This window comes from Cryptococcus neoformans, chromosome 14 (assembly GCF_000149245.1).
Source record: "Cryptococcus neoformans var. grubii H99 chromosome 14, complete sequence".
NCBI lineage: Eukaryota > Fungi > Basidiomycota > Tremellomycetes > Tremellales > Cryptococcaceae > Cryptococcus > Cryptococcus neoformans.
The window spans coordinates 854,781-875,723 of NC_026758.1; the positions used below are offsets into that span (position 1 = coordinate 854,781).

General features: G+C 47.8%; 8 protein-coding genes and 1 non-coding gene; 4 read left to right on the forward strand and 5 right to left on the reverse strand.

Moving 5' to 3' along the window:
- Window positions 1–108: 108 nt before the first annotated feature.
- Window positions 109–1,051, forward strand: CNAG_13200. XR_001046414.1 has 2 exons: window positions 109–695; window positions 743–1,051. It is a non-coding gene; the product is annotated as a hypothetical RNA (non-coding RNA).
- CNAG_05642 (nuclear protein) lies at window positions 819–5,070 on the reverse strand. XM_012198510.1 has 10 exons: window positions 4,051–5,070; window positions 3,168–4,000; window positions 3,084–3,126; window positions 2,867–3,036; window positions 2,587–2,814; window positions 2,380–2,535; window positions 2,299–2,323; window positions 2,035–2,238; window positions 1,283–1,985; window positions 819–1,214 (listed from the first exon to the last, which is right to left on the reverse strand). Exons 1-10 carry the CDS (start codon window positions 4,976–4,978, stop codon window positions 1,136–1,138), a joined length of 3,369 nt encoding a protein of 1,122 aa, XP_012053900.1. The 5' UTR covers window positions 4,979–5,070; the 3' UTR covers window positions 819–1,135.
- A 127-nt stretch (window positions 5,071–5,197) lies between these two features.
- On the reverse strand, window positions 5,198–6,731 carry CNAG_05643 (DNA polymerase delta subunit 4). XM_012198511.1 has 6 exons: window positions 6,503–6,731; window positions 6,269–6,441; window positions 5,885–6,203; window positions 5,788–5,823; window positions 5,570–5,679; window positions 5,198–5,519 (listed from the first exon to the last, which is right to left on the reverse strand). Exons 2-6 carry the CDS (start codon window positions 6,341–6,343, stop codon window positions 5,442–5,444), a joined length of 618 nt encoding a protein of 205 aa, XP_012053901.1. The 5' UTR covers window positions 6,344–6,441; window positions 6,503–6,731; the 3' UTR covers window positions 5,198–5,441.
- Window positions 6,732–6,744: 13 nt separating this feature from the next.
- On the reverse strand, window positions 6,745–9,023 carry CNAG_05644 (2-nitropropane dioxygenase). XM_012198512.1 has 11 exons: window positions 8,770–9,023; window positions 8,662–8,689; window positions 8,512–8,598; window positions 8,352–8,413; window positions 8,081–8,277; window positions 7,934–7,999; window positions 7,771–7,875; window positions 7,545–7,684; window positions 7,365–7,478; window positions 7,175–7,289; window positions 6,745–7,101 (listed from the first exon to the last, which is right to left on the reverse strand). Exons 1-11 carry the CDS (start codon window positions 8,801–8,803, stop codon window positions 6,985–6,987), a joined length of 1,065 nt encoding a protein of 354 aa, XP_012053902.1. The 5' UTR covers window positions 8,804–9,023; the 3' UTR covers window positions 6,745–6,984.
- A 134-nt stretch (window positions 9,024–9,157) lies between these two features.
- On the forward strand, window positions 9,158–11,874 carry CNAG_05645 (COP9 signalosome complex subunit 3). XM_012198296.1 has 10 exons: window positions 9,158–9,748; window positions 9,835–9,956; window positions 10,025–10,074; window positions 10,155–10,322; window positions 10,409–10,510; window positions 10,570–10,659; window positions 10,770–10,916; window positions 10,982–11,152; window positions 11,228–11,446; window positions 11,519–11,874. Exons 1-10 carry the CDS (start codon window positions 9,264–9,266, stop codon window positions 11,705–11,707), a joined length of 1,743 nt encoding a protein of 580 aa, XP_012053686.1. The 5' UTR covers window positions 9,158–9,263; the 3' UTR covers window positions 11,708–11,874.
- Window positions 11,875–11,903: 29 nt separating this feature from the next.
- Window positions 11,904–16,518, forward strand: CNAG_05646 (hypothetical protein). XM_012198513.1 has 4 exons: window positions 11,904–13,815; window positions 13,885–14,097; window positions 14,195–14,939; window positions 15,018–16,518. Exons 1-4 carry the CDS (start codon window positions 12,060–12,062, stop codon window positions 16,315–16,317), a joined length of 4,014 nt encoding a protein of 1,337 aa, XP_012053903.1. The 5' UTR covers window positions 11,904–12,059; the 3' UTR covers window positions 16,318–16,518.
- On the reverse strand, window positions 16,463–17,596 carry CNAG_05647 (hypothetical protein). XM_012198514.1 has 4 exons: window positions 17,189–17,596; window positions 17,052–17,134; window positions 16,961–16,999; window positions 16,463–16,903 (listed from the first exon to the last, which is right to left on the reverse strand). Exons 1-4 carry the CDS (start codon window positions 17,394–17,396, stop codon window positions 16,865–16,867), a joined length of 369 nt encoding a protein of 122 aa, XP_012053904.1. The 5' UTR covers window positions 17,397–17,596; the 3' UTR covers window positions 16,463–16,864.
- A 119-nt stretch (window positions 17,597–17,715) lies between these two features.
- CNAG_05648 (glutaminyl cyclase) lies at window positions 17,716–19,718 on the forward strand. XM_012198297.1 has 8 exons: window positions 17,716–17,967; window positions 18,026–18,041; window positions 18,095–18,155; window positions 18,219–18,359; window positions 18,436–18,969; window positions 19,027–19,098; window positions 19,160–19,363; window positions 19,428–19,718. The coding sequence occupies exons 1-8, from the start codon at window positions 17,781–17,783 to the stop codon at window positions 19,428–19,430; spliced, it is 1,218 nt and encodes a 405-aa protein (XP_012053687.1). The 5' UTR covers window positions 17,716–17,780; the 3' UTR covers window positions 19,431–19,718.
- CNAG_05649 (hypothetical protein) overlaps window positions 19,652–20,943 on the reverse strand; it is a 1,500-nt gene continuing 208 nt past the window's right edge. Inside the window, exons 1-4 of the mRNA XM_012198515.1 lie at window positions 20,723–20,943; window positions 20,356–20,619; window positions 20,188–20,288; window positions 19,652–20,129 (exon numbers count right to left, since the gene is read on the reverse strand). The exon at window positions 20,723–20,943 is cut by the window's right edge and continues 208 nt beyond it. Of these exons, the coding sequence (XP_012053905.1) occupies window positions 19,807–20,129; window positions 20,188–20,288; window positions 20,356–20,619; window positions 20,723–20,943 (909 nt within the window). The 3' untranslated portion in view covers window positions 19,652–19,806.

The window sequence follows — 20,943 nt, forward strand, 5'->3', positions numbered from 1 at the left end:
GCGAAAGGGGAAGACTACTAGTCTACCGTGATGCATGCTAGAACATCATCTCCTCTAATCTTAAGGGCCTGTGGCTGTGATGTCCGTATGATTTTCTTCGCCGTTCGTTGTATCCCAAGCAGCAAAGAGAAAAAAAAGAAGTTGAACACAGCACCCCAGGCAGGAGGTGATCAAAGGGAAAAAAAGGGTTGATCGAGGGTTGAAAGCTATAGTTCGTCATTGCTCGGAGGTCGGAGGTCGGATGGAAGTCGGAGATCGGAGCTTTCTCCAGGCTGAAGGCAGTAAGTTAAAAGATGGATGTAGTGCGCGCTCTCGGTGAACGGTGGAAAGAAAGTCGTGAGCCCTGTTAAAGATCTTCTGGGGGCCGAGAGGTTCGGATCTGATAACCCGCTGTTCTGGTCTGACGTCTGATAATTGTTTTAACCTTCCCATGACGTGAAAGTAGGGGAGATAAAAGATAGAAACTTCGGACTACTTTCACTTGACGATCGCCTAGAGATGGGTTAGGGGTATTTAGTAAGGGCGCAGCAGTTGGAGAGGTGAGGAGGCCGCTGTGGCTGCGACGACAGACTTTTGTTCGTCGTTCGTTTCATTTCTTTCTTTCTCTGTTCCTGCTTTCTGCTCCACTCATTCTTATTAGAACAGCCGCTGGTTAGTCACCATTGACGCAACTAGGAATTGATCCCGGGAGTTCGGTAAGCTTAATTAAGCGTATTCTTGTGCCGTTTATTAATAACGGTAGAACACAAGGACGGCGAGCAGCCTCTTTCTCATTCTCATTTCCTACTACAAACTACATATGCTGGCGACGAGCGAACAGGCTATCGGTATTACTAAGGTCAAAGATACCAGAAGGTGAAAGAACCTATCTGTATTGCGGGTTGTAAAGTGTACTATTAACGACGTGGATTCAATACTCAGCAGGTTCTCGGAATCATCATGTAATATCAAATCAAACAGTAATTAACCACCTTAAAACTGTTGCAGAATATACATAAAAATTACGCAGAACGTCCTCCCCTCTGTAATCATACATGCAGCGCTGCCCAAGAAGTTAGAACTAACCTCCAAGAAACAAAATATATTGACGAATCACAAAAAAAAAGTAGCAGGCAGCACGGGCGGCCACGTCCAATTATGGTGCTTGATCCGTAAATATGCTCCCGTAATCAAAAGAGCCCTCCTCCATCAAACTAAGGATCGTAGCGGCAGACCTGTACATTTAGATAAGCTTTTTGAATAGGATGCAATAGAGCCGAAGGAACGCATAACTGGAACTTACAGATTGCTACCACCTGTTCCTTGTTTCAACCCATCTGACACATTATCCATGCCCTTCGTTGCTAAGCTCTCGCCCCCAAACCCATGTCCATTCAACCCGTAATCAAAACTGATGTGCCCCGCGCCTGCACCTGCCGACGTTCCCAGGCCATTGCCCATAGGATGATCCGTATCACCACTGAGACTGAAGCCAGCGTGGGAATCTTGATAATTGCTAAGCATGGTATTGCCATTTCCTAGCTCAGCGTTGGGTGAGAGCGTTTCAAAACGGTCATACGGTGCAGATGCCTCACCGAGCCCGCCGAGGGTAGGAAGGAAAGAGTTTGATGGACCGATGTTGACATTGTGGTTGCCTACATTGGGTGCACTACCTGTAGAAGTGCCAGCCATCCCACCAGAAACTTCTCCCCCAGGTACGTTGAAGTAAGCTGCTGTGTTGAAAAGTGCATCCAGATCAGAGGCAGGACCACCAATATTGCCTACACCTCCGGCTGAAATGCCCATGTTGTCATTGACCCCCGAAGCATGGGCGCCGCTGTTGGCAGTAAGAGTGTTTGGGTCAAAGTTCATCATGCCAGAGCTCCCAGGCGAGTCGGCGATTGGAGGTGGGGTCGCCACACGTTTTCGTACTGGACGTAACCAAGCCGGTGAGGGTCGGCCGGCTGAGTTGGGTACACGGGGTGAGTCAACGGGAATGTTGCAAACTAGAAAGGCAATGAGCTTTTGTGTAGCCAGATAGACATAGTATCATACCTCGACAAAACTCGTCTATGATGTCTGCAGATCGGAGACCACATAGGTATCGACCACTGAACCTTCTCAACAAGCCGACGCACGACCGAAGTCCTTCAACTGACGGGGCGATAATAGGTCGGAAGTCGGCATTGCGGCAGTTTAGAATCACAGCTACCAGGGTACGACCTGCTTGAGCAAGTTGATGAATGACATGTACGCCATCTGGAAATATATGATCAGCACTTGATTCTACCGTTGCATTACCGATCAGCCGTGACATACAATAAGTCATCATCCCACGTTGACTCTGCGAAAATGATTCAGCATTACTATTTATTATCACGAACATTTGTCTGAACTCACAATGTGGACGTGATCTGCAATAATGGTCAACGCGCACTGCATCGCCTTGCGGCACAGGTCCAGATGTCTTGCTCGCTCTTCAGCGGTTGAGGCTGGCATGGCGACAAACCCTGAGAACCTATGTCGGTAGATGATCATCTTAACCAGGTGCTCCAGCTTCGTAATGTGTCAGTACCGTAACGTTAGCCAATAATAAAAGAGACTTACACAATGTAATCTCTCTGCCTGGGTGATTCTGATAGGATCCCGAGAGTTCGCTGTTTCAGTGTCATAACACCAGTATTTGGGCAATATTCTCTTCCACTCTTCCAAAAGCTCTTCCTCATCTCGTAATGTCTCATTTTGGGCTGTACGGCGGGCAATAGTGGCCGCTGCTCTGGCAAGGAATGGAGAAGTAGGAAAAGCCGATGGCTGGGTCGCTGAGTCGATCACACCCTAACGTCTTTATCAGCTTGGCGTTTGTCAAAGGACATGACGAATAAAATACCTCGAGGATAACATGCAGTCTAATAGTAGCCACAAACGCGCACATTCGACTTTTTGAGTTGATGGATTCATCCTTGATTCCTTCAGGACTGAGGTTTTCATCGTCGACGATGAGAGGCTCTGTTACGTCACAATCTCGGAGGTGAATAATAGGCGGCCGTCCAAACAGTGCTGCAAAGACGTCAATGACGATAACTTTACAAAATTTCTACACTCACCAGCCGACTGTTTATCCCAAGCATAGATGGACCAGAACGTCCTCTTAATCGTCGTCAGCTTTATCCTCTCCAAATGAAACTCACTTTTCTAGTTTCCTTTTCAATGGCGTCAAAGTGGTCATATGCATCGACGCTTCTATGCAGGCCACCGTCAAGACATAACGTAATGCTCTCCGCCTGCAAAGAAAAAGCCTTGCTCAAGTTACCCAATCCGAAAGCGTAAATTGCCGCAAGGAATGCCGCTTGGATGCTATACAGTGTCGGCCTGTCGGCTGAAGGCAGGTCTCGGAGTCGTTTGAACAGCTCGAAATATTGTTTGCCCGCAGTCGATGGATCAGCTGGATTTGCTCTCACTCGGGGATCGTCAACATGCCGTGAAGACAGGGTGCAGACGGCCACAATAAAGCATGTAAACCCAGGTTCTCCCCATTGAGCAGGGTTCGCATAATCTGTCAAAAATGATGGGACGTGAAGGAAAGGCCAGAGAAGGTGCGAGGTAGAAAGATAGCAACGGACGAGAGTATCCATCAAATCCGGTGGGATAACACCTGTTATGACCTTCCAGCTGGCTTCGGGGTTTAGTGTTTGGTGTGGTCGAGGGGTACGATCCGGGAAGAAACGTTCCTTTTTTCTGCGGTCGGCGCTACTAGCCCGACGACCGATTGCGCCTAAGCCGATAGATGACGAGCGGGCTTTTGCATGAACAGATGATGCTCGGCCGGCTGGGGTTGATGATGAAGAAATGCGACGGGGCAAGATTACTGAGGTATTTGGAGAAGTAGAGGGGATAGAATCGGCTGCCGGGGAAGCCATCATTTCACCAGAAACGTCGCCATCAGCTGAATCTGCTTCGTCTTCTTCTTTGGGAGCATTATGTGCTGCAAGGAGGTGAAGGAGGGGGAATCCTGATGTAGCACCTAGATTTGCTGGTCAGAGTCCTCCTTATAGCTCTAGAGACACTACACACCTTGCCACTTTGCTTGTCCAATCTCATCTTCGTAGAAAAAGCTCATGCCCCCTAGTCGTTTCGCTAATTCATCCATTCCCGCCTCTTCCTTCTTTTTTCCTAATACTGCATCATTTAACCATCCACTGAGACCGCCAGTGGCCGCCCAGTCAGGAGAAAGGGTGTTCTGACCCAATCTTCTTTGGGCATTCAATTCTGAGCCTCCCATATTGTAGCCGAGGTTCCCTGGAAGATTTAAATTTGCCAATGATGTACCTGCCAGTGCTTCAACCGCCACGCCTACACCTTCTCCTCCTCCACCCCCTTCTTTTAACCCTACCCCCGTCCCACTGCCTAAGCGCGCATCAAGCGTCGACAGAAAAGCGTTGTGGACGTTTGGAGGCACATCCCTAAGCATGCTTTCTAGTGCTGCTAATCTGGCCTCAAGGTTACTTTGACTCTCTCCTCTTCCCGTCGCCAGACTTGCAAAGACCCGCCCCGGCGAATGTGGCCGTTTGACACCCCCCGTACTACTGACTCGTTCAGAGTTGCCTTTTGATTTGACGGTCCTTCGGGACGGAGTCTCAAAAGTGCAGACATTGTTAGATTGCTGACAAGGGGTGCATGGATGCTGAGTATCGCAACGAATTTTTCGTCGGCGGCAACGATCGCACGCATGAGCAAGCCTTAGGCGAGGACGCTTGGCGCTTTCGTTGTCATCGAGAGCTGATGTGTCCTGTCCCGGTTGACTTTGGGATTGAGAAGAGGGCTGCGGTGGCTGGTTGTGTGTTTGTGATGTGGATTGAGACTGAGGAACGGTGGATGGGCTTGTGTTGTCGGTCGTGTGAGATTGGCCTGCGGTATTCGGACTTGGATAGTTCGAGCCACCGGAAGAAGTATTGCTTGTGGGTTTGACCTCCTCTGAGGAATGAAGCAGGGAGGGGTCCATGAGTACGGGGTTAGGAGGGGTCAGAAGGAAGTTGGGAAGCGAAAGACTGGGACAATAAGCGTTGAAGATGGTGTTGACGAAGATGATTAAAAAGAGCAATTAATTAATCGGAATTCAAGTCGACGCCGAGAAATGGGCTTGGCCGGGCGCGGACCGATCAGTAAATACGCAGAAAAACACTGAGCGGTCATCTAATTTACCAGTCATTCCCCGCATATTCAACTTCCAAAGAGTATACTGCAGTATACTTGTACAGTGCATACAACCCAATTCAAGTACTATATACCCGGGATGTCATTATAACTTTCGGTCCCTTTTCGCCTCATGCAAGCCTCAGGTCCAAAATCCAGGAGAAGAGATTCCAGGTGCGAAAATTAAATTCTCCAATAAATTCTCCGCGTTCTCCGCACGTCCGTGCGCCCATCGCCGGTACGATTATCTATCGACGACAATCATGATATGATTACAACCACACACTCAACACATTCTCTCGATATGATGGATCCTCTTGCCCTTGCTGGGTTGTTAATATCGTCCGAATCTACATGTTCAATCAGCAAAATATATCGATATCTGGTCACAAAAAATCACTTCTTCAGGAGGTTCAAGACCCAATTTCTGCGCTCGTTTCCATCTATCCAGTCGACTGATACCGACGCAAGGACCATATTTCGCAGTCATGTCAAAAACTCGAAGGATATCTGTACGAAAAATATCGGATTAGGAGGGAACAGCGGGAGCGAGGAGAATCAGCACTGGGGGGTCAAATATGGGTTTCCATGGGCAGTCAAAAGGAATTCAGAACATACGATGTATATCATTGTGTGTGTCGGGATCTGCGTGGACTGATTTTGATCCGTCAGGCTCTTATCCCTCTTATGCCTTCTTGGATATAGCAGTACGTACTGGGCTCAAGGTTCCCCATAGCTTCTTTGGCAGCCTTCAACACTTGGGCCCATTCTTTACTTTCCACTTTTAATTGCCTGGGTTCTCCGTCTTCCGTCCTCTGCTCTGGTAGCGCACTACTTTCAGCAGGTTTTTTCTCCCCCATGTGTGTTTTTTTGCCTTTTGTGTTTGAACCGGTGAGCAGTTCGGTGTCGATATCACCTCGTTCCTCCGGCTCCACATTTATTTCCGAGATAGTCGATGTCTGGCGCTGTAATGAAGGTTTGGATTTGCTCATTGTCCCAGAATGTTTCCGTTGGGACTGGAAACCGAGGGTAGGCTTTGGAACGATATTTCATTAGTTGGTTGCTATGGGATCAAGAAGGAAGAAAGGGATCAGCTCACTTGGGAAAGACCAGCCGCCCTTTTTGTCTTCCCAGAAGACTTGGCCATGGTTGATGATCCTTTTCTAGGTGGCATTGGTTTCCTTCTTATGATGCGAGTTGAGCTGTGCCAGTAAAAGATGTCAATGCAAGGATATACAATAATGAAAAGCCATCGCTAACGGGCGATGATAACTATTGCCACTTGGGAGTCGGAGCGGGAACATGACGATTTCAGGGTCCAAGCGCCACGCACCATTTGTCTTCTTTCCTATTTTGGTTTTGCCCTTCGCTTTCCTCTTTCTTTCTTTTGCTTTTTCTTGTGCTTTCTCTCCAGCCATCTCATCACTAGTGGCTCGAGGAACTTGCCCCATCCGCATCATAATCATCTATCGTCTGTTCACTGCCGAATACCATACGGCGATGCTATTGATACAGTATAATCAAGACGCGTCGAACAGAAAAGGAAGATCAAGAGAGGTGGTAGTTATTAATAGTATAGTCAATGATGCGCCGTATGATGTATGTCTATCAATTCTTATAATACGGATATGATACCCCTGGCCCTATCCTTAGCGTAATACGGAGTACTAAGCGGATGGGCATGAGTTGTAATGCGACTGCGTCAAACTCATTTCATTCATAACAAGATAGTACAAGTCAGTTTGAATAGGCTTCTTTCAACAATCCACAATAATCCTCTGAAATCATAGTGGAGTAACAATAAAATATCCAGACCTAAAGCTTGGCCTTGGAACGACCTCGTCCGCCAGATACTGAAGCATAGCCGTGTTCGAGGCATTGCTTTGCGGTGCTAACCATTTCATCAATGATCTCCTTTGCTGGCTTCACATCCTATTTGAATGATTGTTGTCAGTTGGCCCTGACTGATTTAATTTGATAGATCCTGAGAACAAATGGGACGTACGTGAATCAGAGCACTAACATCTCCCATGAGCCAGGGGCGACCTTCGAGACTCTTCTCGGGATGCTTCTGCAGCTCAGCATCGTGAGGGATCTTTCCTTGCTTGGTGAGTTGCAATCTAAAAAGGGACAATTACCCATGTCAGCAAATGAAAATGGTATTTATGAAATGGTGGAAAAGGAAAGAGGATTACATTTCATCCTGCCTGTTGGCCCACGATTTTACATAATCTGTTTGCCTCACTCGCAAAGGGCGACCCGTGTAGATTAAAGTCGTGTCAGCATCACCATGATCGGCCGACAAAATCCTACAGTCCCAATAAGCACCACTCCATATCGAGTATCATATGGGTAAAAAAGAGTCAAAGACGTACAGCTCCTTGTGTTTCTTGGGCGCGGCAGCTTCTGTACTAGCAACGAACCGAGTACCGACCCAGACAGCCTGTGCACCGTACATGAGTGATGCTGCAAGGCCGCGGCCATCATAGATGCCGCCCGCAGCAATCACGTGGACCTAGAGGATAGTCGGACATCGTCATCAGTAATCTCAGTGTAACGTGAAAGGAGTTGGGAGTAGGAAATCAAAAAGTTCATACTTACGGGCTGACCGGTGAGAGGAGACTTTTTGCCTTTGCAAAGGTCAACGCAGGCAGGAATGAGGATTGAGAATGTGGTTCTGCCAGTGTGGCCGCCGCCCTCTCCTCCCTATGGATACCATTTTAGTACGGTCGACAGTCGACAGTCGACAAATTGGTTGACCTACTTGTGCACAAATGATATCTACACCTTGGGCAAGGGCTTTGGTAACATGCTTGGGGTGCCCGACCATCTGGAGGAAAAAATTTAAAAAAAAAAAAATTTCATATCCTTGTTAGCGATCTTATAGAGTTTGGTGAATCGCAAGACTCACGTTCATCACATAGATACCAGCCGCATGCAGTTTCTCTACAGCCTCTTTGGGTGGCACTCCAACAGCACAGACAAAGAGCTTGGCCTTTTCCTCAATGATGACATCAATGAGATCGTTAAGCTGGCCTTTGGTGTAATCATAGTTGGTTTTACGGGCTGTAGGTCCCAAAGATGGGATGAGGAGATCCACTCCAAAAGCTGAAACAAATGTCAGCTTGTTGATTTGATTAATGGAAAGCTGAGATTAGGAGAAGGAGGAAGGGTAGACCTACGTAGGTCGGGTGATTTAAGGCTAGCTTTCAGATCTTTAATGACCCCTCGAAGATGTTTGGGTCTAGTCAGAAAGTTCCAGGTTAGTCCAGGACATCCGTTTGAGACATTTGCTGTGTGCTTCGCGACACTTCATCGGGGCCTAGAAACTTGGCGACTCACGTATAACCAAGACCGCCGATGACACCGAGGCCACCGGCATTAGACACGGCGGCAGCAAGCTCAGGTCCTGCAGCGACGTTCATCCCCCTTGCAAACAATTATTTAGTATCGACTTTTGTGGGGGGAAGTTTCTTTTTGTATCAAGCTTACGCGAGGAGGATGGGATGTTTGATACCGACTGTGTTTGCTGTCAGCTAGGAACGGAAACCCGGGAGATACATCGGCCATATACTGCAGTCCAGGAAGAGGGCGACGTACAGAGTTCGGTGATTGGCGTGGAGATGACAGACATGATGATAGATGGGCCTCAAGCTTGCACAATTATCGAAGGGAAGGAATTTGAAACAAGATTATGAAGAAGAGCGAATGTTATCCTTGCATTGGATGCAGGGTATATATAAGCGTGCTGGAAAGCGAGGGTCGACCAAGGCTAAGAAGGGGTGATTGAGACCGAAATACCGTACAGTTAAATAAATGGCATGGGCTCAAATCCATCCTATTTTGGATTTTGGACCGTGTGGTGTCACCACTCTGGCCGGTCCGAGAAATGCTTTGATAGCCGGATGATAAAGAAAGTGTTTAGATGGACTCCCCTTTAAAGAATCGGCGGACATGGCCGGTTCGGTGTGCGGATCGTCATCATTCAGTTCATCCAGTGCGTTTGCGCGAGCATCCATTATTGCAGCCTTGTTCGTGGTTCCCCGCCAATTGTCGTCCGTTCATCGGCCTTGGGAAATTTGACTGCACCCACAATGAGCTCGCGCCCGCAAAAAGAGGCCACCTCACCCGTCTCCGAACTAACTCAGCCTACAAAAACAAACCCAACGCCAGTACCCGAGTCTTTCGACCCCTCGACTTTAACCTCGCCGTCAACGACCACAACCACAACTGCAGCGGCACCCGAACTTGCACCTGCGCCCGTAACAGCACCAGAAGCTGCACCTTCCTTACACGCCCATCCCGCGTTCCCATCTCTTCCCCAACCTGGAAAATTACCTACCACCCCCCAAGAAATCCACCATATTCTCTCCTTACCCGCAAACCAGTTTACAGCGAAAGGTCTCCCGCTTCTTGCCAAAGTCGCTGATGGGAAGCCATTTGAGGGTGCTTCTTTGAAAGCGCGGGAAAGGAGGAATGCCGGCGAACAGCTGTTGGCGCTGTACGAGGCCGGTGATGAAGTGTATGAGATGGCAGATGAGAGAATAAAAGAGATTGGGGGAGGACTTGTCTATGTGCTGTACGCAACGGTTTTATCTGGGGTGTTTTTGGGGGATCAAAGAGGTTGCTGATCCTTTTGTTTTTGTTTTGCTTTTGGTTAAACAGGTCGGCAAGGATTACTCTTGGGCAAGGCAATCCTGTGATATGGAGTGACAAGATGTTGGATTTCGCCATCAATCTCTGTGAACTCGCTGATCCTGCCCAGCTGCGGATCAGTCACCAAAGAGGTATGTCTGTTCAAAAGAACAAAGCGGAAACAGTTGGGAAGAAGAATGATACTGATGTTGTCCAAAAGTTGCTGCATTTGCATGGGGCCTTTTACGCTTGTCACAACAGCTTTCAAAGGTGAGTGAATCTGCTACATCGCAGAGAGAAGGAGAAGGGTGTTTGAAAACTCATGGAGAGCATGAAACATGTTCCAAAAGGTCAAATTCGTCATCCCTGCAATCACCTCGCTCATCCAGAAGCTCAATTACCGTCAAACGTTTTCTCCCATATTTGGCGCTTTGCTAGAAGCTTGCCTAGTTACTCGTCAATTTGACCATCCTAGCTTAGGGTTGGTCCTCGATATCATCTTTTTGAACGTCAAGACTGTAAGTGAAAGACGTCTTCTTTAATTGTGCATAAACGCGACAACGTGACCGCGGTGCTGCTGCTGCTGCTGACGTACACTTAACAGACTGCGCCTACTTACTTGGATATCCTAACGTATTATCATCACGCCGGTGCTGTCACCATGGCTGTGGGAGACTTTCGTAAAGCTAAAGAATATTACTTGACTGTGGGTTAAATATTTCATCACGCCCGTTTTTCGGTCTCGTTGCTGACAGCGTACAATAGGCTTTGACGGTTCCGACCACGACTGCTTCAGCTATTCAACTAGCTTGCGCCAAGAGGGCATTATTGTGCGAATTGATCGTCACAGGAAAAGTAAGTGTTCCACTCCATTAATCAACCTCTTGCACGGGGCACACTTTTACGTCGAGACGGCCCCATCCGCTGACATCCCGCTTTTTTTTTCATCTCGGTTTTGTCCCCAGAAAATCGTTTGGCCCAAGTATACGCCCATTCCAGTGACCAGGATAATTGAGAAATATGCTACTTCTTATAACGAGTTGGCCAAGGAGTTTGAAGCGCACAACTGGGCGGCTGTGCGAAAAGCTCACACTGTAGCAGAGTTTGAAAAGGTATCTCGTCCATTACATGTAACTGCGATATATATACAGTGATACTGACGCTGTCACGTTTTTAGGACTGTAACAGAGGCTTAATTGAGCAGGTTGTTAACTCTATTCATCGCCATATGATTTTGCGGCTTCGCAAAACGTATATACGATTGACTGTGGATAGCCTTGCTAGACGATTGAGGGTTGGCGATGACTTGCCCAAAGCTGAGCGGGTCGTTGCGATTTTAGATGACATGGTGAGTTCTTATTTCTTTATTCGGTATGGTTATCGTAAACGGATGGAATAGCTGACGGAGTCACGACTGCGATAGATAAAATCGGGAGAAGTCTCTGCTATTTTGACGCCCTCCGCGACTCAACCCCAATCGCATTCCCAAGCGATCGTCGAGTTTATCACGACGGCAGAAAGTTTTACTTCCCCGGCGGCGTTGGGGCGTTTGAAAAGGGCAGATGCACTGGCTGCATTGTTGCAGGAGCATTTAGCCGAAGGTAGTAGGAGGTTGGGAACGAGTAAAGAATATCTTCGTAAAGTCAGTCCCCTCCCATGTTTTTTTTTACTTTAGTGACACAATTTCTGATTTTTTTTTCTTCCCCCTCAACAGCAAGCACAATGTTTAGAATCTAATGGTAAAAAGAACAAGGGAGACGAATTCGATCAGTTGATGGAGGCAGAAGAGGCGATGGAGCCAGGGCCGGGCAGCGGGAAGACGATGGGGAGCAGCGGTGGCGGTGGATCTAAGAGCGGAGGTTTGAGGGGCGTGGCCTCGAATATGGCTGATATAGGCTTTTGACGAAATATGCTTGAGAGGCCGACCTCATCATTTGCTAGAGCGATGAGAGCAAGATGTGGTTTGTGCATCATAGAGGTACTGGAAGGAGCGTTGGCTGGGCAGGAGTTGTGTATCGATGTAGTGTGTATGCAGTTAAATGCGAGGAATGTTATTTATTATTTAACTCATTTGTTTTCTTTTTTTTTTTTTTTGATGTGGCGAATATGGGATTTCGGCGCGTTGCAACAGTTTGTTTAAAGTATTTCTCTGTTCTGAGATCGATAGACGCTAGAATTCCCCCTCGGCGTCGCCCGCACAGCGCCCCTTCTCCCGCCACTCGCCCTCCCCCCGGGCACTGCATCCCCTCGCCGACATGAGAAACGCCCAGTCTTCCTCGCACCATGGCCCCCCGCCCCCCCCACCTGCCCCCTGGCCCCTGAGGCGTATCAGGAATCCCCTCGCCCGCCCCGCCATCCTCGCGGCGCTTTCTGCCGCGTTGCACCTCGCATATGCCACGCCTGTGCCCCTCCATCTCCATCATCGAGCCCGGTTACGGCTGCGAGCACGGCCATTGCATTCTCTCCACGTCGAGTCACTATCCCATCCTCTCATCCATCTGTTTTCCTCCCTCGGCGAATCGCTCGCTCGCCGTAACGATGTCTCCGGGCCAATCCTCGACATAGCATCCTACAATACTTCCGCGAAGAATTACAGGTTACCAACCGACTATGTCATACTCACGCCACACTTTAACGGTGGCTTCATCGTCCTTGCGTACATTATCGCCTTTATAGGCTCGCTGTGTACTCTCGAGCTTCTCATACGGCGAACGACAAACAGCGGATGGCGTAATCAAGCTTTACTTGCTGCTGCTGGTTTTTGTTTCGGGGCGGTCTCCACATTCGCCATGCACTTTGTTTTCAACAATGCTCTCGGGTTGAAACATCCTCTTCATCCAGATTACCCTGTGTCTTACCTATCCTATGATGCGGGATTTACGATCCTTTCACTTGTGGTCTCTTGTTTGGCCATGACGATCGCTTTCTTCATCATGGGGACGAAACTCGGCGATTGGAAGTGTGGGAGCCGGACGAAGAGAAGACACAAGAAGAAAAAAGACAGGACTAGCAGGAGTCAAAGGGAAAGGGATGAGTATCGCGAATGGAAGTCTTCACACACGAAGGGAATCAAAGTAGGATCAAAAGGTCCTCGTAGCCTGCTCACCCGTGCCGCAAGCCACTCAACGTGGTCTGCTCTCGATCCAGAAACCGAGAATTCCGAAAGATCACTTCGAGGAAAGTTGTTTGGCGCATGGCAGAAATTAGGATGGAAGGATGGCACTCGTTTGGATGAACCAGAGAACTTGGATAACGATCTTCAAGAGATAGAGTTTCGATTGGGTAAAGCAGCAGTTGAAGAAGAATTGGCGAGGAAAGCTCGCGATACCATGGACAGTCGTATGGGTCGCAGGGCTACCATTCCTATAGCACAATCGCTCAATGACTTTTCCTCTCCTTCCACCGAGTTTCATCATGTTAGGTCATCGCTACCGGAAGATACCTCAGTCTTCACACCCAATTTCAGTTTCCCCACACAATCGCCATCTCTTTTCCCTCAGACCAACACGACCGACATCTCTCAGTCGATAGCTTCCAATTCGGAATCATACTCCAACGCGAACCACCATCCGTTTTCTGCTCGCCATGAGTGGCGTCGTGCTTCTTTACCCACAAACATTCTTTTCACCCAACCTCCCAAACGTCCCTCTTACTCGGGTCCATCAGGTTCCGGCCTGTCGCGTATCCAGTCTCTCCCAGAAGGCGATATCGACCCCGCTCCTTCACCGGCTACCATCCTTCGATCAAATGCTTCTCAGAATTCAGACTCTTTCGATGAAGCCAAGGTATCACTATCCCCTGAAGCTCAACTACACGAGCTGCAGCAGGGAAAATCCGCTAGTTCGGAGAATGTTGGAGAAAGCAAGAGGGATAAACGGGCAAAGGTGAATGAGAAGAAGAATCGTTGGGGAAAATTGGGTGCTTTTCTGGGTTTCGACATTGTCACTGCGGCAGAGGTGATCAAGGTTTTTGTTACGGGTATTACTGCCGGGTTTGGCGTCGTTGGCATGCGTAAGTTCTCTCTTCTCTCTCTCTCCACAATGCGCTGCATCCCTAGGCTAATGTGCCCTGCGCCTCAAGACTACATCGGCCAAGCATCAATCATCGGTATCCCATACGTGGCGTACAAGCCAGCATATGTCGTCGGTTCAGTCATCATTGCATGTGGAGCTGTCGTCATTGCGCTCTACATCATGTTTATCATGCTTCGGCCAAAACTCAAGCATACTTGGTGGTCAAAAATCCTGGTGGCTTTGATTTTGGCAGTCGCTGTTTGTGCTATGCACTTTTGCGGTAAGTGTTTTGGAAGCGGCTCAATTTCAAAAAAAAAAAAAAAAAAAAAAAAAAAAAAAAAAAAAAAAACTTTTCCCCATGCTGATAGTAGATTTAGGAACTATGGGCACCATTTATGGATGGCCCGCTGCACGGAGTACCACCAGACATTCCAAACTCAGCGGCACAAACGCAGCCATCACCGGTATCGTCTCAGCCCTCGCTTTTGCCGCCTGTATTGCCTGTGCAGTCTTCTTCCTCCTCCACTCCCTTCATCTCCGCCGCGAACAAGCCCGCCGTCGTCGAGTGGTCGTCGCGTCCATCATGTTTGACGAGAAGGATCGGATACTCGTCCATTCGACGGATGGTATGTTGCCAATGTACGATATAGCGAGCTTGACGGGTGGTGTGCATGGGAGTAGTAATGGGCGGGGATCATTCATACAGAGTTTGAGCTCAGAGTCGACTGTGTTGGGGATGGACTTGAGCACGGGGCACGAGGCGTTTGTGTCGGCTCTCAAGCTTTCGTGGATGTGGAGAAATCCAATAATGTCTCAACAGAATTCGATGCTTTCGTTGGATAGCAAGAACCAGAGCCAGCCGCATTCACACTCGCATTCGCATTCGCATGCGGCTCAGTCGCAGGCCGATTCCATGTTACCTACATTGTTGGACATCAGACGAGGGTCGATGGTTACAAACCACACGAGCACGACTCTGACTGGCAGCAGGTCAGTGCCGTTGAGTATATCAAAGTTTCTTGAAAAGTTTTCGACGAGCTCTGGTCATTTGGCGATGAGGTTGACGGGTCAAACGAATGGGATTACGAGACTCGGTGTTTTATATGATCAGATTTTAACAACGTGAGTTGAGCTTGTTTTTAGAACATTTGGATGATGGTAAACAATGCTGACGTTTTCTTCTTCTTTTTTTCATTGTAGTGGCTGGGTCAAGTTGCAAAACAGCAGCGATACCGTGTCCAAGGGCCAATTGATATTCCTCGTACGACGTGTCAACTCCGCCGCTGAGCAGTTTGATCTCGTGTCTCGCCATTACATGTTTGCCGATCCTTCAGCCGTCGCTTCTGCACTTCAACGTACTCTATCCGTCCCTTTTGATCATATTATGCCTCTTCTCGACGATATCCGAGTATTTTGCGACTCGACGTTGCATTGTACGCTTCAACCGGGTAAATTGTACGCAGGGGTTGCGGTCGTGCAAGCAACACCGTTTGATGGACTGAGGATCTTGTTGGAGAAGGATAAGAGAGGCCAGCTGCCTATGCGAGAAATGTGCACTTTTGGTACTTCTCCTGCTGAAGGTGGCGCTCTTTACGGGACGGTCGAGGAAATCGGCGAGGCTGTATCGATGCTTCAAGGATTCAATATGCTCAGCATCATTAGCCGTAACCTCTCTCACAGCACGGAAACAGATACCTTGTTTTCTGGGCGGGTTTCTGCGCTCCTCTCAGCGCTTGAGCTCGCTATCGTTCCCATGCTCGATGAAATGTTGACAGCAGACGATATGGAACACATCCTCCCTCGCCTCACTCTCCATCCCGTCCTCATTCCCTTGACTCCCGGCGGCAAACCTCAAAGTTTTTCCGCAAAGCGATCTCCATATACACCCCCTTATCTTATTGTCTTTTACGCCAATTACGACGTTGCTGTAAACACGTTCACCGATAAGTGGCTGCCTTTTAGTCTCTTCCGAGCTCAGAGTGCTTGCGTCATGTCGCAAAAGGTGCAAGTAGGAACAAGGATGGAACGCATTTGGGGAGAAAACGAGCCAGACGGTTCTGCGACGCCCAATGCGGCGCGAAGACCTAGCAAAGTGCAGTTTGAGTTCCCAACCAACGGGACGCAACTTGCGTCTGGGCCGACTTTTGACACGAGTATCTTCAACGGATATTCCTTCCCAGAGTCCGATGATAATCAGACAAATCTTCCACATTATTCGTCGTCATCGGCTCATGTAAGCCCTCCTGTGAATGTCACCCGGAAAAGCTCCCTGGTGAAGGGCCGATTCAGCTCATCTGCCGATGAATTGCCCGCTCTCAAAGTCGATTCTGGAGTCGCCGGTGCGCACGATGTGAATGGGACAACAGGATTGGGCATTGGGCAAGCGAGCGCTGGAGTGGGTAAAGATGCCTTGGCCAAGCCCGTGTGGGCGAGAGTTGGGGCATGGGATCAGGACTGGTTGCTGCATTTGCTGCGAGACAAATTGAGGACTGAGACGTGAACGATAATTGGGAATGTACTACTGTAAAGCGTGGAGTGAAAAATTGATTTTAGCAGTGTTGTTTTTGTTGTAATTTGCTAGCTTTTGGGACTTGGAGGAACCAAATTTGGTTCCATTTTTATAGATGTATAATGCCATACATCATTGATAGGAGAAGTTATCATCATAGACTACCTTACATGCAAACGCATAGGAACATCATCATGGCAAGGCAACACATCTCATCTCAACTCTAGTGACATCCGTTGCCTTCTGGTATAGTTGCTAGCAGAGTCATCGTACCGTTATGTTGGGTCTTATGTCTCTAGGTTTCCAAGGAGTCGCCCATTGTCATCTCACAATATGTTCAAGCCGAAGCCGTTGGCGAAAGTCTTCTTGCTTCTTCTCTGGCCCTCCCATTCATGACCGTGACGCGTAATGATACCTCGAAGGCAACATATTGGCTTTTGGGAAGTTCTAAGAGATAGGAAATGTCCATAGTACCTACTACGATATTGTTGGTGTTGCTGATGCATCTGAATACAATTGTTTCTCAACATGTAACTATCTATCTTGAACTAGCTTTCTTGAAAATCTCCATTGCTTCCTATATTCTTCTCGTTAGCATTCTCCCCCTATCAACTGATAAAGAGAGAAAACATACCGTTTGATTAACGCCCGCCTTTTGGAGTTCAGACATCAACTACAAAGACGTCAGATGTACTATTTGACTACTGAATGAACACCTTGCGCACCACTGAGGCAGCAGCCTTCAAGTCCTTGTCAGAGGCCATTTCGATCATCTGCATCATCGTGGGTTTCTTATTCTTGTCGAAGCCTAAATACCCTGTTAGCATATGGCCCGTTGTTTAGCGGTTTGTATTTGTCATACCTTTTTGTTGCATAACATCCATCAACCCCTTCATAGCATCCACTGCCCCTTGATGCTGCTTGACTCGATCGGCGAATGCCTTGAAAATGGGGTCTTCGAAAGGATTAGGGGGGATTTCTGAAGCAAACAAACGATGAGACGAGTGGAGAAACCTTGCGGACGAGATCGAAGGGCGAGAGAGGCGAAGAGCGGTACGAATGAGGCTCATTATCGATCCAAATCTGATAATTAATACGATGTCAGAGTGCCTTTAGTGTTCAGAGTTGGTGATTACTTGACGAATAAATAAACAGTTTGTTGGATAATGCGCTGTGCCTAATGCAAGAGCAAGTACTTGTGCGTATTTGTTTATGTTTCAGCGCGTATAAAAGACAGAAAGCAAAAGAGTCACTCTCTCTTTCGTTCGTTCCGTCAACAGAGTCGCTAGATGTAACCACCGACTTTCGGACTGGGTTTAAATCTTTTACGTAATGTTTGATATCTCATCTTCGGCCCGTATTCAGTGTGTCGCATTCTTTATGCATTATCGCCTGTCCGTCAGTGTCGTGTTGACAGCTGTAACAAGAAGGGAGCGACCGGAGATCATGCTCATATGATCGCGATGATCCTGCTCCTAGTCTATCTCTACTCCCTCCTCGTCCTCTCCGTATCTGCCCATCAGTCCCGCTCCTACAACCCTCTTTCCATTTCACAGCTCAAGCGAGTAATCCAGCTCGGTCCGCCCCAATTCTCCAGTGTTACGGATGGTCATCTTGGTAAATTGCTTATCCCAAGACCATGTATGTCTTTCGGTACCTTCCTTGGTTTCCCAAGCTTTACGGCTAACATTAAAATTAGCTGGATCGGAAAACAAGTGAGTTGTTGCACGACTAATTGACAGGCCTCCTTCTCTGACGTCAGCGCAAGCACTTTGGTGCAAAATTACATCTCTTCGGTCTTTTCTAAACTCGGCTGGCACGAAGAAAAGGTACAGTTCATGCTCTTCGAAAATATCCAGTCTCAACTCACACTTTTGCGCGCTTCATTCTAGACCCGCTTTACGTCTGCTACCCCGATAGGCGATATTGATTTCACCAATCTCGTCTATACGTTTGACCCAGACGCACCGAGGAGATTAGTCCTTGCTGCCCACTTCGATTCAAAGTGGTATCCAGACTATCCCGCGAGTCAGGTGCGTGCCAGAAGCCTCATATACCTCTTACTCTCCATGTATCTAATGCTCAGCATCTGGATAAAAACGACAACAGTTTATCGGCGCTACAGACTCAGCTGCTCCCTGTGCGATCCTTCTATCTATCGCCGAATTCCTCACGCCTTTCCTCAACTCTCGGCAATCCCGTATATCGTCTGGCCAACCTATTTTGCGGGATGGATTCGACGAAGAAGAAGAGGCTGAAACGACAGTGCAAATTATCTTTTTTGATGGCGAAGAAGCTTTTCACGATTGGACGGATACGGATTCCATCTACGGTGCACGGTATTTAGCGGAAGAATGGTCTGAAACTTATCTCCCTCCTGCCCATCCGCTTACTCGTCGTCGTATGCAGCCGCACCCTACAGTGCTCAACACGATCGATCACCTTGTTCTATTTGACTTACTCGGGAATAAACATTCCTCAATAAGGAGTTTCTTTAGGGAAACGGATTGGTTGTTTGATCATATGGCGAGTGGGGATGAAAGGTTAAGAGAAGAGGGTTTGGTAGAGGTTGAGAAGGGAGAGGATGGGTGGTTTAGAACTGAGAGAGGAAGGAAAGGAATGGTGGGAGATGACCATGTCCCTGTAAGCTAAAACTAACTGAGGAAGTACGCGGATCTGGCTAAATTTTGGACTCTCTAGTTTTTGGACAGGGGCGTTAGCGTACTACACGTCATTTCGGTGCCCTTTCCTAGTGTATGGCATACCATCGCTGTGAGTCCAAAACCAGGATCCTAAGACTGGAAGCTCATATTGAAGGAAACTCATCGTCTAGGATGATACGACAGCCTTATCACTACCCGCCATCCGACGATGGAATAGAATACTTAGAGTCTTTGTGTGTGAATACCTTTCATTGTTTCCCGAAGACATAGACATGAGTTTGGACAGGGATATAGATATGGATATGGGCAGTGATGCCAACGAACCAACAGCATCGACGATATTGACACCAAAAGCGAGATCGCAAGACGAATTAGTGGGTATATTTTTCCACCCAGACATGGATTTTCAAGGCGATTGAATGTTTACGAACGGTATAGTAGTTCGTAAACAATTAGTCAACTATTGAAGAAGCTTTGTAGCCAGAGAGATACCATGCATGTAAACGAAAGTGAGACATTTATCGAAAGCGTTTCCTATGTCTTTCTGTTTTTCTTCCTTTATCGGCATCATTGTCTAGATTACTCACGCACAATCGAAGACCGACCATGGCAAACATCCCAGCATTGTGATTGAAAGCATGCTAGATTATTGCCAAAGCAAATCGTTGTTCATATTATGTGCATACATGGAACGCAGTTATGACATGACAATAGCCTCCTTCCTCTTTGATATAATCCGTGTATGGCTATGTTTCTGCGACCTTTGCAAACGGTCATGAAATATTACAACAGTTGTCTGATACAGCATGTGATCACGCTATGCCCCATGTTCAGCCTCCGAGTATGATTCTTCCTCGGTCTCCGTCTCCGTCGCATTCCCATTATTATCGCTCCAATCTCTCCTCCCAACTACCCACACAAGCTGGCCAAATGGCCATGTATGTCTTTCAGCACCATGTTCCCATTTCCAATCCATATCCCCAATCACTTTGTCTTCACCTTCCAATGCAAGACTCAAGTTGGCCAAGTTGGCGAGGTGCAGGATATGGGATGGCGACCGTGTGCGATAGACGGATATCAGACCGTCAAGGACGAGGATGAAAGGAATGAGGGGGATGAGGTAGGTGAAGATAAGAGTTCCTATTTGGACACAAAGATAGGTTCTGCTTTTCAAGATGGAAAGTAGACAATTACGCACTGATATTGGGACTTTGAAAGGGTATGAAGATCCATGTTAAAGGCGCCAGCAAGAAAATCATCATAGCGCTTCCAAAGTTACATTCTTGAAGTTCGAATATACTGTTTACAACCCCATAATCAGTTTTCTTTTTCCAAAATTCAAAACCAGCAAGGTGCATAGACTAACCATAGTCCTTCAGCACTTCTCATAGCATCAACAATAACTCCTCTTGCCTGCTCTTCATTGAAATGATGAAAACTGAGGAAGAATGTTCGTAAATGCCGTCTAGAGGTCACGCTCATAGGTGCTCGAAGGGCATCAACAGATTCTGGGAGATAAACGAGCGATGATGAAGATGGCGAGGAGTTTGATAAGGTTGATTGCGGCATGGGATAGAGATCCGTTAGGTAGAAGGGGATGGGCGGTTTAGACTTGTCGGTGCGGCGGCGACTACAGCAAGACAAGATGATTTATTTCGTCCATCAGTTCAAAAATCACAGGAACATACACTCCAGTGTTCGGAAAAAAAGCTCATGGGGCGTTCCCAACTTACTTGATCCATCTTTCGATTTTTCCCAAAGGGCCCCCGGCACCGCTTCCAAAGTCCACCACTCGAACATCATCGTTTCCTAAAGAACTGCCAAGTCGTCCGCTCTCATTAATCGCATTCTCGATAATCGTCTCTAAAATTTGCGCTGCGCGTTCATAAGGAGCTTTAGACTGCAAGAGCGGTATGCGATGTGTCCATATATAAGTGAGCATTTCGTACACAGG

Coding starts and splice junctions, on each gene's coding strand:
- CNAG_05648 (XM_012198297.1), top strand. CDS start 17,781: ATGATCGCGATGATCCTGCTCCTAGTCTATCTCTACTCCCTCCTCGTC. Junction 18,156..18,218: donor TCGGCTGGCACGAAGAAAAG/GTACAGTTCATG, acceptor GCTTCATTCTAG/ACCCGCTTTACGTCTGCTAC. Junction 19,099..19,159: donor GTGTATGGCATACCATCGCT/GTGAGTCCAAAA, acceptor CTCATCGTCTAG/GATGATACGACAGCCTTATC.
- CNAG_05644 (XM_012198512.1), bottom strand. CDS start 8,803: ATGTCTGTCATCTCCACGCCAATCACCGAACTCT. Junction 7,685..7,770: donor CTCCTCTCACCGGTCAGCCC/GTAAGTATGAAC, acceptor ACTATCCTCTAG/GTCCACGTGATTGCTGCGGG. Junction 7,479..7,544: donor CCCAAGAAACACAAGGAGCT/GTACGTCTTTGA, acceptor TTGGGACTGTAG/GATTTTGTCGGCCGATCATG.
- CNAG_05645 (XM_012198296.1), top strand. CDS start 9,264: ATGAGCTCGCGCCCGCAAAAAGAGGCCACCTCACCCGTCTCCGAACTA. Junction 10,917..10,981: donor CTGTAGCAGAGTTTGAAAAG/GTATCTCGTCCA, acceptor TCACGTTTTTAG/GACTGTAACAGAGGCTTAAT. Junction 11,153..11,227: donor TTGCGATTTTAGATGACATG/GTGAGTTCTTAT, acceptor CGACTGCGATAG/ATAAAATCGGGAGAAGTCTC.
- CNAG_05643 (XM_012198511.1), bottom strand. CDS start 6,343: ATGCCACCTAGAAAAGGATCATCAACCATGGCCAAGTCTTCTGGGAAG. Junction 5,824..5,884: donor TATGGGGAACCTTGAGCCCA/GTACGTACTGCT, acceptor GATCAAAATCAG/TCCACGCAGATCCCGACACA. Junction 5,520..5,569: donor GTCTTGAACCTCCTGAAGAA/GTGATTTTTTGT, acceptor TTGAACATGTAG/ATTCGGACGATATTAACAAC.
- CNAG_05642 (XM_012198510.1), bottom strand. CDS start 4,978: ATGGACCCCTCCCTGCTTCATTCCTCAGAGGAGGTCAAACCCACAAGC. Junction 2,536..2,586: donor AGGCAGAGAGATTACATTGT/GTAAGTCTCTTT, acceptor CACATTACGAAG/CTGGAGCACCTGGTTAAGAT. Junction 2,239..2,298: donor ACGTGGGATGATGACTTATT/GTATGTCACGGC, acceptor ATATATTTCCAG/ATGGCGTACATGTCATTCAT.
- CNAG_05646 (XM_012198513.1), top strand. CDS start 12,060: ATGAGAAACGCCCAGTCTTCCTCGCACCATGGCCCCCCGCCCCCCCCA. Junction 14,098..14,194: donor TTGTGCTATGCACTTTTGCG/GTAAGTGTTTTG, acceptor TAGTAGATTTAG/GAACTATGGGCACCATTTAT. Junction 14,940..15,017: donor TATGATCAGATTTTAACAAC/GTGAGTTGAGCT, acceptor TTTTCATTGTAG/TGGCTGGGTCAAGTTGCAAA.
- CNAG_05647 (XM_012198514.1), bottom strand. CDS start 17,396: ATGAGCCTCATTCGTACCGCTCTTCGCCTCTCTCGCCCTTCGATCTCG. Junction 17,135..17,188: donor GGATGTTATGCAACAAAAAG/GTATGACAAATA, acceptor CAGGGTATTTAG/GCTTCGACAAGAATAAGAAA. Junction 16,904..16,960: donor AGGCGGGCGTTAATCAAACG/GTATGTTTTCTC, acceptor AGAAGAATATAG/GAAGCAATGGAGATTTTCAA.